Here is a 13844-nt window from a genome sequence, read left to right on the forward strand (position 1 = left end):
ACTTTATTCTTTGGGCCTATATCTGTGTTTCCTCCTCATCCTGCCCATTGCCCAGCCAGTGATAGATGAGTCTGCTGGTACATTGACCCATAACGCAGCATTCCCCGTGCACGCTACACAACAACATTGTGACCCTGCTGAAAGTCAGGTTGCTCTTCCCGCATACCATACCACCTTACACGGGGACAAAGAGGAAGGTGCAGATGAAAGTGCAGGTTCCTTCATCAGGTGGGGGGAGGAATACTAGTTGGCGACGTCACTGGCACAGGGCCTCTCATAGTACGCAAAAGTGTTGCTGCCGGTGGGAGGCGCCCCCGCCGTGCAAACACACCGCTGTACTTTGAGGGGCCCTGTGCCAGTGCCAATGCCAACGAGTGGGCCCCCCCTGCTTGCTCAGGTTCACAGCACTTGCAAAGTTGAAATACTTACCTCTCCCTGCTCCACTGCCGTGACGTGGTCCAGATTTCCTGGGCCCACTAATTACTTGAACCAGCCCTACCCACCACAACTTTAGCCAAATGACCCCCAATTTCAAATGCCTTCCAATTATTATAAGGTAAATTACGCTTGACAAGCTTCATTAAGAAGAATGGATGGTTTTGACATTAAAATGGGCACTCTAGGTGTTTTCCTGGCCCCCACTCACTGCCGACTATGCTGCCCCATTGACTTGCATTGGGTTTCGTGTTTCGGTCGATCCCGACTTTACGTCATAATCGGCCGATTTCACTCGACCCGACTTTTGAGATAGTCGGGTTTCGCGAAACCCGGCTCGACTCTAAAAAGGTCAAGGTCGCTCAACTCTATATACTACAAATGCTTTATATGTTGTATGACTATATGTAGTCATAAATAGACTATGCAGGGTCAGCAATAATATTTTTGTTCTGTAAAATCTAAATAAGTGGTAGTAAGTGGCATAACAATATACCTTAAGTGGTATTAGGGGGCATAACCGTACAAGTGGTAGTAGGTGGGCTAACAAAACATTCTCTGTGTTAAAAACACCACCTATTACACAGAAATCCTTACATGGATTTATTTTACGTACACCAAATTATGATCTGTTACCTACATGTTAAGGGTTCTGTGGTTAGAACAGCTTATCGCTTACACCATGGTAGGTAATGATTGGCGAGGGTCCGTCTACTAGGACCTGTACTAATTGGCAAAACAAGTCACTTTTATCCCTATTAGCATAGATTTGGAGTGTGCGTTCTCGAACTGCATCTTCATTCATTCCCCATAGGGCTAGCAGCCTTGTACTCGACTTTTTTCTGGCTGGCCCATAGAGAGTGAATAGAGCACCAGTCGGGCATCTGACCTGCACACCATTTTTAAACGGGCATAAAAATTCCCCAATGTATTGATCTGTTCAGGTCCCGACGTTAGACACCCACGCATGAGCAACTTGTCATCTAAGGATGGGTTTTTTTCAACAGGATAATCCCTTTAAGTATAGGGTAGCAAAAATCATTATTTGCCATAACTGGCACTTTTCAATCTGCAACTGTAATGTTTCTGTGATGATTTGTTCTCCCATAGAACCATGATATTTTCTCTTATGAGCTTTAGTCACTTTTACCCATCCTCACTCTATTATTGTAACTAAAGAACAAAAAAATCCTCTTGCCCATATGGCTTAAAGTATTTCAGCATCAACATTCCCCCCGAATTACACAAGAAAGACCAGTTCAGACCTTGCTTAACCCCTTCCCGACCCATGACGCCACGTAGGCGTCATGAAAGTCGGTGCCAATCCGACCCATGACGCCTATGTGGCGTCATGGAAAGATCGCGTCCCTGCAGATCGGGTGAAAGGGTTAACTCCCATTTCACCCGATCTGCAGGGAAAGGGGGAGTGGTAGTTTAGCCCAGGGGGGGTGGCTTCACCCCCCCGTGGCTACGATCGCTCTGATTGGCTGTTGAAAGTGAAACTGCCAATCAGAGCGATTTGTAATATTTCACCTATTATAACTGGTGAAATATTACAATCCAGCCATGGCCGATGCTGAAATATCATCGGCCATGGCTGGAAATACTAATGTGCCCCCACCCCACCCCACCGATCGCCCCCCCAGCCCCCCGATCTGGCCGGTACACTGCTCCGGCTCCCCTCCATCCAGTGCTCCGCTCCCCCCCCGTGCTCTTGTCCGCTCCCCCCGTGCTCCAATCACCCTCCCGTGCTCCCATCACCCCCCCTGCACTCCGATCCACCCCCCCCCCCCGGTGCTCCGTTCCACCCCCCCGTGCTCCATTCCAGCCCCCCCGTGCTCCATTCCAGCCCCCCCGTGCTCCGTTCCACGCCCCCCGTGCTCCGTTCCACCCCTCCCGCGCTCCGATTCCCCCCCCCCCCCCCCGTGCTCCGATCCCCCCCCCCGTGGTCCCCCCCCCACCCCATCATACTTACCGATCCAGCCGGGGTCCCATCCGTCTTCTCCCTGGGCGCCGCCATCTTCCAAAATGGCGGGCGCATGCGCAGTGCGCCCGCCGAATCTGCCGGCCGGCAGATTCGTTCCAAAGTGCATTTTGATCACTGAGATAGATTATATCTCAGTGATCAAAATAAAAAAAAATAATAAATGACCCCTTCCTTTGTCACCCCCATAGGTAGGGACAATAAAAAAATAAAGAAAATTTTTTTTTTCCACTAATGTTAGGGGTAGGGCTAGGGTTAGGGGTAGGGTTAGGGCTAGGGGTAGGGTTAGGGCTAGGGTTAGGGTTTCGGTATGTGCACACGTATTCTGGTCCTCTGCGGATTTTTCCGCTGCGGATTTGATAAATCCGCAGTGCTAAACCGCTGCGGATTTATGGCGGATTTACCGCGTTTTTTTCTGCGCATTTCACTGCGGTTTTACAACTGCGATTTTCTATTGGAGCAGTTGTAAAACCGCTGCGGAATCCGCACAAAGAAGTGACATGCTGCGGAATGTAAACTGCTGCGTTTCCGTGCAGTTTTTCCGCAGCATGTGTACAGCGATTTTTGTTTCCCGTAGGTTTACATTGAACTGTAAACTCATGGGAAACTGCTGCGGATCCGCAGCGTTTTCCGCAGCGTGTGCACATACCTTTAGAATTAGGCTATGTCCACACGGTGCGGATTTGGCTGCGGATTGGCCGCTGCGGATTCGCAGCAGTGTTCCATCAGGTTTACAGTACCATGTAAACATATGAAAAACCAAATCCTGCTGTGCCCAGGGTGCAGAAAATACCGCGCGGAAACGCTGCGTTGTATTTTCCGCAGCATGTCAATTCTTTGTGCGGATTCCGCAGCGTTTTACACCTGTTCCTCAATAGAAATCCGCAGGTGAAATCCGCACAAAAAACACTGGAAATCCGCGGAAAATCCGCAGGTAAAACGCAGTGCCTTTTACCCGCGGATTTTTCAAAAATGGTGCGGAAATATCTCACACAAATCCGCAACGTGGGCACATAGCCTTAGGGTTAGGGTTGGAATTAGGGTTGTGGTTAGGGTTGTGATTAGGGTTATGGCTACAGTTGGGATTAGGGTTAGGGGTGTGTTGGGGTTAGTGTTGGAGGTAGAATTGAGGGGTTACCACTGTTTAGGCACATCAGGGGTCTCCAAACGCAACATGGCGCCACCATTGATTCCAGCCAATCTCGTATTCAAAAAGTCAAATGGTGCTCCCTCACTTCCGAGCCCTGACGTGTGCCCAAACAGTGGTTTACCCCCACATATGGGGTACCAGCATACTCAGGACAAACTGCGCAACAATTACTGGGGTCCAATTTCTCCTGTTACCCTTGTGAATCTAAAAAAATGCTTGCTAAAACATAATTTTTGAGGAAAGAAAAATGATTTTTTATTTTCACGGCTCTGCGTTGTAAACGTCTGTGAAGCACTTGGGGGTTCAAAGTGCTCACCACATATCTAGATAAGTTCCTTGGGGGGTCTAGTTTCTAAAATGGGGTCACTTGTGGGGGTTTCTACTGTTTAGGCACACCAGGGGCTCTGCAAACGCAACGTGACACCCGCAGACCATTCCATCAAAGTCTGCATTTCAAAAGTCACTACTTCCCTTCTGAGCCCCGACGTGTGCCCAAACAGTGGTTTACCCCCACTCATGGGGTGTCAGCGTACTCAGGAGAAACTGGACAACAACTTTTGTGGTCCAATTTCTCCTGTAACCCTTGGGAAAATAAAAAATTCTGGGCTAAATAATTATTTTTGAGGAAAGAAAACGTATTTATTATTTTCACGGCTCTGCATTATAAACTTCTATGAAGCACTTGGGGGTTCAAAGTGCTCACCACACATCTAGATAAGTTCCTTTCGGGGTCTAGTTTCCAAAATGGGGTCACTTGTGGGGGGTTTCTACTGTTTAGGCACATCAGGGGCTCTGCAAACGCAACGTGACGCCCGCAGAGCATTCCATCAAAGTCTGCATTTCAAAACGTCACTACTTCAATTCCAAGCCCCGGCATGTGCCCAAACAGTAGTTTACCCCCACATATGGGGTATCTCCGTACTCAGGAGAAACTGGACAACAAATATTGGGGTCAAATTTCTCCTGTTACCCTTGGGAAAATTAAAAAATTCTGGGCTAAATAATTATTTTTGAGGAAAAACGTATTTATTATTTTCACGGCTCTGCATTATAAACTTCTATGAAGCGCTTGGGGGTTCAAAGTGCTCACCACACATCTAGATAAGTTCCTTTCGGGGTCTAGTTTCCAAAATGGGGTCACTTGTGGGGGGTTTCTACTGTTAAGCCACATCAGGGGCTCTGCAAACGCAACGTGACGCCCACAGAGCATTCCATCAAAGTCTGCATTTCAAAACGTCACTACTTCACTTCCGAGCCTCGGCATGTGCCCAAACAGTGGTTTACCCCCACTCATGGGGTGTCAGCGTACTCAGGAGAAACTGGACAACAACTTTTGGGGTCCAATTTCTTCTGTAACCCTTGGGAAAATAAAAAATTCTGGGCTAAATAATTATTTTTGAGGAAAGAAAACGTATTTATTATTTTCACGGCTCTGCATTATAAACTTCTATGAAGCACATGGGGGTTGAAAGTGCTCACCACACATCTAGATAAGTTCCTTTGGGGGTCTAGTTTCCAAAATGGGGTCACTTGTGGGGGGTTTCTACTGTTAAGCCACATCAGGGGCTCTGCAAACGCAACGTGACACCCACAGAGCATTCCATCAAAGTCTGCATTTCAAAACGTCACTACTTCACTTCCGAGCCCCGGCATGTGCCCAAACAGTGATTTACCCCCACATATGGGGTATCAGCGTACTCAGGAGAAACTGGACAACAACTTTTGGGGTCAAATTTCTCCTGTTACCCTTGGGAAAATAAAAAATTGCAGGCTAAAAGATCATTTTTGAGAAAATATTTTTTTTTTTTATTTTCATGGCTCTGCGTTATAAACTTCTGTGAAGCACTTGGGGGTTCAAAGTCCTCACCACACATCTAGATTAGTTCCTTTGGGGGTCTAGTTTCCAAAATGGTGTCATTTCTGGGGGATCTCCAATGTTTAGGCACACAGGGGCTCTCCAAACGTGACATGGTGTCCGCTAATGATTGGAGCTAATTTTCCATTTAAAAAGCCAAATGGCGTGCCATCCCTTCCGAGCCCTGCCGTACGCCCAAACAGTGGTTTACCCCCACAAATGGGGTATCAGCGTACTCAGGACAAACTGGACAACAATATTTGGGGTCCAATTTCTCCTATTATCCTTGGCAAAATAGGAAATTCCAGGCTAAAAAATCATTTTTGAGGAAAGAAAAATTATTTTTTATTTTCATGGCTCTGCGTTATAAACTTCTGTGAAGCACCTGGGGGATTAAAGTGCTCAATATGCATCTAGATAAGTTCCTTGGGGGGTCTAGTTTCCAAAATGGGGTCACTTGTGGGGGAGCTCCAATGTTTAGGCACACAGGGGATCGCCAAACGCGACATGGTGTCCGCTAACAATTGGAGCTAATTTTCCATTCAAAAAGTCAAATGGCGCGCCTTCCCTCCCGAGCCCTGCCGAGTGCCCAAACAGTGGTTTACCCCCACATATGAGGTATCGACGTACTCGGGAGAAATTGCCCAACAAATTTTATGATCCATTTTATCCTACTGCCCATGTGAAAATGAAAAAATTGAGGCGAAAAGAATTTTTTTGTGAAAAAAAAGTACTTTTTCATTTTTACAGATCAATTTGTGAAGCACCTGAGGGTTTAAAGTGCTCACTAGGCATCTAAATAAGTTCCTTGGGGGGTCTAGTTTCCAAAATGGGGTCACTTGTGGGGGAGCGCCAATGTTTAGGCACACAGGAGCTATCCAAACGCGACATGGTGTCCGCTAACGATGGAAATAATTTTTCATTCAAAAAGTCAAATGGCGCTCCTTCCCTTCCGAGCCTTACCATGTGCCCAAACAGTGGTTTACCCCCACATGTGAGGTATTGGTGTACTCAGGAGAAATTGCCCAACACATTTTAGGATCCATTTTATCCTGTTGCCCAAGTGAAAATGAAACAATTGAGGCTAAAAGAATTTTTTTGTGAAAAAAAAGTACTTTTTCATTTTTACGGATCAATTTGTGAAGCACCTGGGGGTTCAAAGTGCTCACTATGCTTCTAGATAAGTTCCTTGGGGCGTCTAGTTTCCAAATTGGGGTCACTTGTGGGGGAGCTCCAATTTTTAGGCACACGGGGGTTCTCCAAACGTGACATGGTGTCCGCTAAAGAGTGGAGCCAATTTTTGATTCAAAAAGTCAAATGGCGCTCCTTCCCTTCCAAGCCCTGCCGTGCGCCCAAACAGTGGTTTACCCCCACATATGAGGTATCAGCGTACTCAGGACAAATTGGACAACAACTTTCGTGGTTCAGTTTCTCCTTTTACCATTGGGAAAATAAAAAAATTGTTGCTAAAAGATAATTTTTGTGACTAAAAAGTTAAATGTTCATTTTTTCCCTCCATGTTGCTTCTGCTGCTGTGAAGCACCTGAAGGGTTAATAAACTTCTTGAATGTGGTTTTGAGTACCTTGAGGGGTGCAGTTTTTAGAATGGTGTCACTTTTGGGTATTTTCAGCCATATAGACTCCTAAACTGACTTCAAATGTGAGGTGGTCCCTAAAAAAAATGGTTTTGTAAATTTCGTTGTAAAAATGACAAATCGCTGGTCAAATTTTAACCCTTATAACTTCCTAACAAAAAAAAAATTTGTTTCCAAAATTGTGCTGATGTAAAGTAAACATGTGGGAAATGTTATTTATTAACTATTTTGTGTCACATATCTCTCTGGTTTAACAGAATAAAAATTCAAAATGTGAAAATTGCGAAATTTTCAAAATTTTCGCCAAATTTCCGTTTTTATCACAAATAAACGCAGAATTTATTGACCTAAATTTACCACTAACATGAAGCCCAATATGTCACGAAAAAACAATCTGAGAACCGCTAGGATCCGTTGAAGCGTTCATGAGTTATTACCTCATAAAGGGACACTGGTCAGAATTGCAAAAAACGGCAAGGTCTTTATGGTCAAAATAGGCTGGGTCATGAAGGGGTTAAACTGTCTTCCATCCCCTACAAAAAAACAAAAAACATTTTGCTAGAAAACATATCCTTTTCTGTGGTACGTTTCCCTCCAGTTACCAATGTAGATTTCCTCAAACTTCTGAGAAAATCGTTTCACGCAAATTGCTCAACCATATTTTTGATGGCTTTTTTAACTTACCGCTAGACTTCAGTGTAAGTGAGAGCTTTCCATTGCAATTACCCAGTAATGAATTGTAGTGTGGGCACATTTACGAAGAACTTCACAGTTTCTTCAAGCGTTACTGTATGGGCCATTTCGGGGTGAAATGAGTGAGTCCTGGATCCATAGGGATCTATAGAACCGATACTTAAGTGCTTTTTCTTGTGGACCTCTTCAGTCACTGTTTAGCACCAGTCGGCAAAAGTACTAGTATAGTATACTACTCGTAAGGCTATGTTCACATGTTGCTGAAAATCTTGGTGGTGGATTTGGTTAAAATTTCTGCTATAGATTTGGTTATTAAATCCGTGACAAATCCGCAATGAAGTCTGCACATAACACAGGTAGAATTTATTGCAGATTTGGCGGCAGATTTCTTCTTACTCCATATACAAAGTGTTGAATAGGGGGAAATCTGCAATGAAAATGTTAAATCTGCACCATACTATCACTTTTGTGCATCCTTTTTTCTACACCGTGTGACGAGATTTTGAAAAATCCATTTGCCATACATGTATGGTCCCCTAAATTGCTGCGGAGTTACTGTTCGGAATCCGCAACTCAAATCTGCAATGTGTGCACTTGTCATTAGTGGAATATGCTTCAGCTTTCTAGAGATGGTTACACTGGTATACAGAGATTTTGGTGCCAACGATGTCTGAATGGTTTCATATTAAGTTTATGGTGCTGGTTAAGAATACGACTTCGTTTTTGCCAGATTGGCTCTAGTTTCTGAGATATTTAATAGTTACTTCATTACGGTAATTACAGAAGAATTCTGGCTTCAAAAAGTCACCTTTATAGCATTGTAAGGCTACAAATTGAAATACAAAATAATTATATGGGATATTTCATTGTCTAAGACATTGTTAAAGAGTCAAAATCCCAAAAGCTACTGCATTTGTTATCACACACAAGTCACATTGGAGAATGCATTATTTTCATGGATGAATTCTCTCAAAAACTACATTTTCTTTATGTAAGTTAATATACAGTATACAGGAGCTGGCAGGAGACATCTTGTCCCCCTGCTCCTGAAAGTTTTTCTCTAACTACCCACTTTAGTAATTGGGGTTAGATTCTCAGTAATGAAATCACTGCTGTATGTTCCACACTTGCCTCATTTGTTTGGGTAAATTAGAAACATGTAAAACCCATATCATAAATGTTCATGAATATTACCATTTTAATATATCTATTATTTAGTAGCTATTTTTAACTTTGTCGTGTGGAAATCATTGATTGGGTTAACACTTATTATTCAGAGTTGCTAATACTAAAACCGCACTGTACTAATTCCAGTTAAGTATTACAAAACATTAGAACATGCCGGGTCAAAAAAGTCAGTGATTTGTACACCACAATGCAAAGCTTGCAAGCTGTAATATGCTCGTCTAAAAGCTGATTTACAAGTCTGATTGCATTAGTGTTCCTGTATATGCAAACGCTTTTAACCTAATGTACCTTTTTTAGGTCACATGCTGCATCATGTGAACATCGGGCTAAAGGTGAAACAGTGCGTCCATCAAATTCCATCCATTACAATGGAAGCATCTATCCAACCAATTACCCGCACAGTTCTTAGAGTTCGATTAAGTATCAATCCAGACTTTAAGTGGAACGACCAGGTAATAGCCCACTACCTGTATATAGACAATACTTATTATGTTATCTTGTGTCACAGTGTTCCAGTGTGTGCACTTCAACCTATTTCTTGCTAATTTATTCGTTCCCATTGGAGGTAAGAATATCCTCTAGCTCCACTAATAGAAAATAAACAAATGGTTATTGAAGGGGTTTTCTGAAATCTGTGACATAGTAAAAATGCTAATTTGGTGCTATTTGCCTGTTTACCATGTCCGCACCAACTCCATTCCAGTACCCATGTGACTGCTGTATTCAATACCTGGCTTCAGTGGTCAAAAGAGTTGAGCAATAAGGTTTGTCCAGTTTGGGCCTTAGTAGGCAGCCGGGCCAGAGCAGTCCTCACTTTTGTGGCCAAATTATTTGGCCCAGCATCCATAGGGACCTATAGAACCAACATTCCCTCTAGAGTTTAAAGACCCTATGATGTCACATCAGACACACATCTCGAAATCACACGAGGCCCAGTGATTAAGCCTCACCCAACGTCAGATGTTGCAGGGCCTAGTAGATGCCAGATGTGCTGATGATGCCAGCTGCAGACATGAAGACAGCTCAGGTCTGGCTGCTATGGAGGACCAGACTGGACCCCAGATCAGGGCAGCATGATAGTGTTGATGTGATTAATCTGGGCAATCATTGCTGCATCAATGACATTCTTGACTACCCACATGACATGTTACAATGGTCACGTGAGTAGCCAGGAACATAATTGTTAAAGACACATCAGGAAGCACCAGAGTGTCTGTTGTAGAACCACAGGGATATATCAGATGAACAATGCCTCATTTTTTCTGATCTCTGAAAACCCCTTTAGCTATATAATTTGCCATGTTTATGTAACACAGAAGGGTGGCTTAGTGGTTAGTACTGTGGCTGAGCAGCACTGGGCCCAATCCTATCAAGAGTAGATTTTCTCCTATACATAAAAAGGGGTTAATTAGCTTTGTAAGGGTACAGCCAGATGGTGTGGCACCAGTGTGGTTCCTCCTACCTGCGGCGTGCCAGTGGGCACACAATTGTGGAATATAATCATACAGAAATTGGCCCCAGCCATGGGCAGAGTTTCAGGAGGCCTAACATTGATTTGGTTCAGTACTTTCATGTACAAAATCTGTTTAACTGCCGGCTGGACTTGCATCCACTCTTATTGATTGACAGCTATTCTAGTATACAAGCCAAACAAAATCTTGCTCAAACATTCTGGAAAAGTCATACATTTTGAATTACAATATGAATTTGAATTTTTTTTTTTATTATTATTTTTTAGTCCATATATAATATAATTGTGACCTTGTTTCAATCTGCCGGCAGCAGAAAAATACCGAAAATAATTTCAAATGGTTTGAAAAATTAATCCTAAACTAAACCAGATCATTGTGTCTTTTTAGAATCAATAATTTATTATTTTTCATAATAAATAAATCATATATGTATCAATGTGCGTATGTCTACACATATATGTGTATTTGTATGTGTATATACGGTAACTATTAGTCTATTTAATGAATACTACAGACTTGAAGGCTTTGGCTTGTTTTAAATGATAGTCCTGATAGATGTACCAACTTAATGGCTTAAAATTCATTATGTAATTCGACTAAACAGATGTTTAATTCATTAATGGAACATGATAGAAAAATAACAAGGCTGAAAAAGGAAACAAAGGGAAGATAATGTCTCCCCAAGTGATGAGGTGGTTACAGTTTTGTCATGTTCGGCAGTAGTACAAAGCTCATTAATGCCTGCTGTTGGATTTAACCTTTAGGTCAGCTCACTGACTTGCCAATCTTTTGTAAAACATAGACTGAACATGATGGGACGCACTCGGTCACCCAGTATGTGGTGACCCAAACAGTTCACAAGGTCAGCACCCCGTAGCTCTTTATCTCCAATGCAGCCTTTATGTGTTACATGTTCATTATCCTGTCTGGTTTTTCCATCTCTAGGACGATCCAGCCAGATACGTTTTTCTTTGAAAGTTAATATTAAAAAGTTACTGTGATAAGCCTGCGGTTAAGTCCCCAAGCTAGTGCTGAATTTATTTGAATGTATTTTCCTTATTACATTGGGAGATTAATGCTTGCATAGTACATTAGTTACCTCGGTGTCACCGTTGAGTGAGAAATTCTATAAATGTTGATTTAAGTTTTATGAAGTAATCTTCATTTATCTCATAATACAGTGCATCGCTCAGGCGACACAATAAATGAGGGAAATGAATTGTTGTTGGATAGGATCTAGCTTGCAATTAATCTAATTTTTTTCCTGACTGAACCTGCTTGTACATTTATTTATCCCATCTAGGTTTAAGGAAACAAGATAATCGTGGTGTTTCTAAGTAACATTAAGGATTGCAGATTATTGGTGTGTGGCAGAGAGTTTTCCTTGCTCGAAGATGTTAAGTGATAAAAGACACCACAATTTGACAAATGTGTGCGTTTTCTGGAATAATGATAAATGTAGAAAAAGAGAGGATGTTTTTATTTTGTGCTGAATGAGGTGTAACGTTACTTAAGAAATCCTGGGTTTTGTCATTAAGATCATATTTATAATATGCTGATAAAATCAGTACGTAAAACATTGGTATAAGGAAAATCAAAAGCGTATCGGACCGAGAGAGTTCGGTCAACAGATGGCTTATATGTGATCGGCCAAGTGTGCACGTGTATATGGGTTTCAGGAGAGTTTGATCAACAGATGACTTATATGTGATCGGCCAAGTGTGCATGTGTATATGGGTTTCAGGAGAGAGCGTTTGGTCAACAGATGACTTACGTGTGATGGGTCAAGTGTGCATGTGAATATGGATTTCAGGAGAGAGAGTTGGTCAACAGATGACATGTATGATCGGCCAAGTGTGCATGTGGATATGGGTTTCAGGAGAGAGAGTTTGGTCAACAGATGACTTATATGTGATCGGCCAAGTGTGCATGTGTATATGGGTTTCAGGAGAGAGCGTTTGATCAATAGATGACTTATGTGTGATCGGCCAAGTGTGCATGTGTATATGGGTTTCAGGAGAGAGCGTTTGGTCAACAGATGACTTACTTGTGATCGGCCAAGTGTGCATGTGAATAGGGATTTCAGGAGAGAGAGTTGGTCAACAGATGACATGTATGATCGGCCAAGTGTGCATGTGGATATGGGTTTCAGAAGAGAGAGTTTGGTCAACAGATGACTTATGAGTGATCGGCCAAGTGTGTGCATATGTATATGGGTTTCAGGAGAGAGAGTTTGGTCAACAGATGACATGTTTGATCGGCCAAGTGTGCATGTGTATATGGATTTCAGGAGAGAGAGTTCAGTCAACAGATGACTTATGTGTGATCGGCCAAGTGTGCATGTGTATATGGGTTTCAGGAGAGAGTGTTTGATCAACAGATGACTTATTTGTGATCGGCCAAGTGTGCACGTGTATATGGGTTTCAGGAGAGAGAGTTTGGTCAACAGATAACTTATGTGTGATCGGCCAAGTGTGCATGTGTATATGGGTTTCAGGAGAGAGCGTTTGGTCAACAGATGATTTGTGTATGATCGGCCAAGTGTGCATGTGAATATGGATTTCAGGAGAGAGAGTTGGTCAACAGATGACATGTATGATCGGCCAAGTGTGCATGTGGATATGGATTTCAGGAGAGAGAGTTCAGTCAACAGATGACATGTATGATCGGCCAAGTGTGCGTGTGTATATGGGTTTCAGGAGAGAGAGTTCAGTCCACAGATGACTTATGAGTGATCGGCCAAGTTTGCATGTGTATATCGGTTTCAGGAGAGTGAGTTTGGTCAACAGATGACTTATGCATGATTGACCAATTGTGCATGTTTATAAGGGGGTTCAGGAAAGAAAGTTTGATTAACAGATGATACATCCATTCTCAGCCGAGTGTGCATGTTTATAAGGGGTTCAGAAGAGAGTTCAGTCAACAGATGACATGCATGATTGGCTAAGCGTACATGTGCATAATAAGTTTCAGCAGAGAAAGTTTGATCAACAACTGTCTACAAGGTATGGGATTCTTAAAAGGAAAACAGGAAAAACACATGATAAAATAAAGCATAAATGATAAGGCTATATGGAGACACGTGTTCTAGCTGACTTATGGGACCACCCATCTAATGCGTATGGCATAATTGAAAAATGTTTGTTCAGCATGTCAGGGTTGAAAAAGGTTCATACATGTTGGATTTCAATGTACCCAATGTCCTGGGTTCCCAAAGGAGATTAGCTGGTTTCAGAGGTTTATGACCGTAGTTTATTCCCCTCTTTCCAATGATAACACAGTCACACTTAACCATTTGTGGAAGGAGCTTATTAAAAGTGTTTGGCCACCGTTAGAGTGGATAACATGAAGACCTTTGGTAGTTAGAAATGTTCTATTATTGTTATAGAAAATATTGTAAATCAGAAATTATAGAATTGTTAACATAAAGGTTTTTTTTGCCTAAAATACAAAGGAAATGTATACAATTTTA

General features: G+C 42.6%; 1 protein-coding gene across 1 annotated transcript in view; it reads left to right on the plus strand.

The window, feature by feature from the left end:
• The window catches only part of ASCC3 (activating signal cointegrator 1 complex subunit 3), an 887461-nt gene that overhangs the window by 671260 nt on the left and 202357 nt on the right, over positions 1-13844 (plus strand). The window contains exon 21 of the mRNA XM_069726311.1: positions 9198-9352. Coding sequence (XP_069582412.1) covers positions 9198-9352 — 155 coding nt within the window. The remainder of the gene's footprint in view (positions 1-9197; positions 9353-13844) is intronic.

The sequence above is a fragment of the Ranitomeya imitator genome, chromosome 5 (genome assembly GCF_032444005.1).
Source record: "Ranitomeya imitator isolate aRanImi1 chromosome 5, aRanImi1.pri, whole genome shotgun sequence".
In the NCBI taxonomy this organism is placed as follows: Eukaryota; Metazoa; Chordata; class Amphibia; order Anura; family Dendrobatidae; genus Ranitomeya; species Ranitomeya imitator.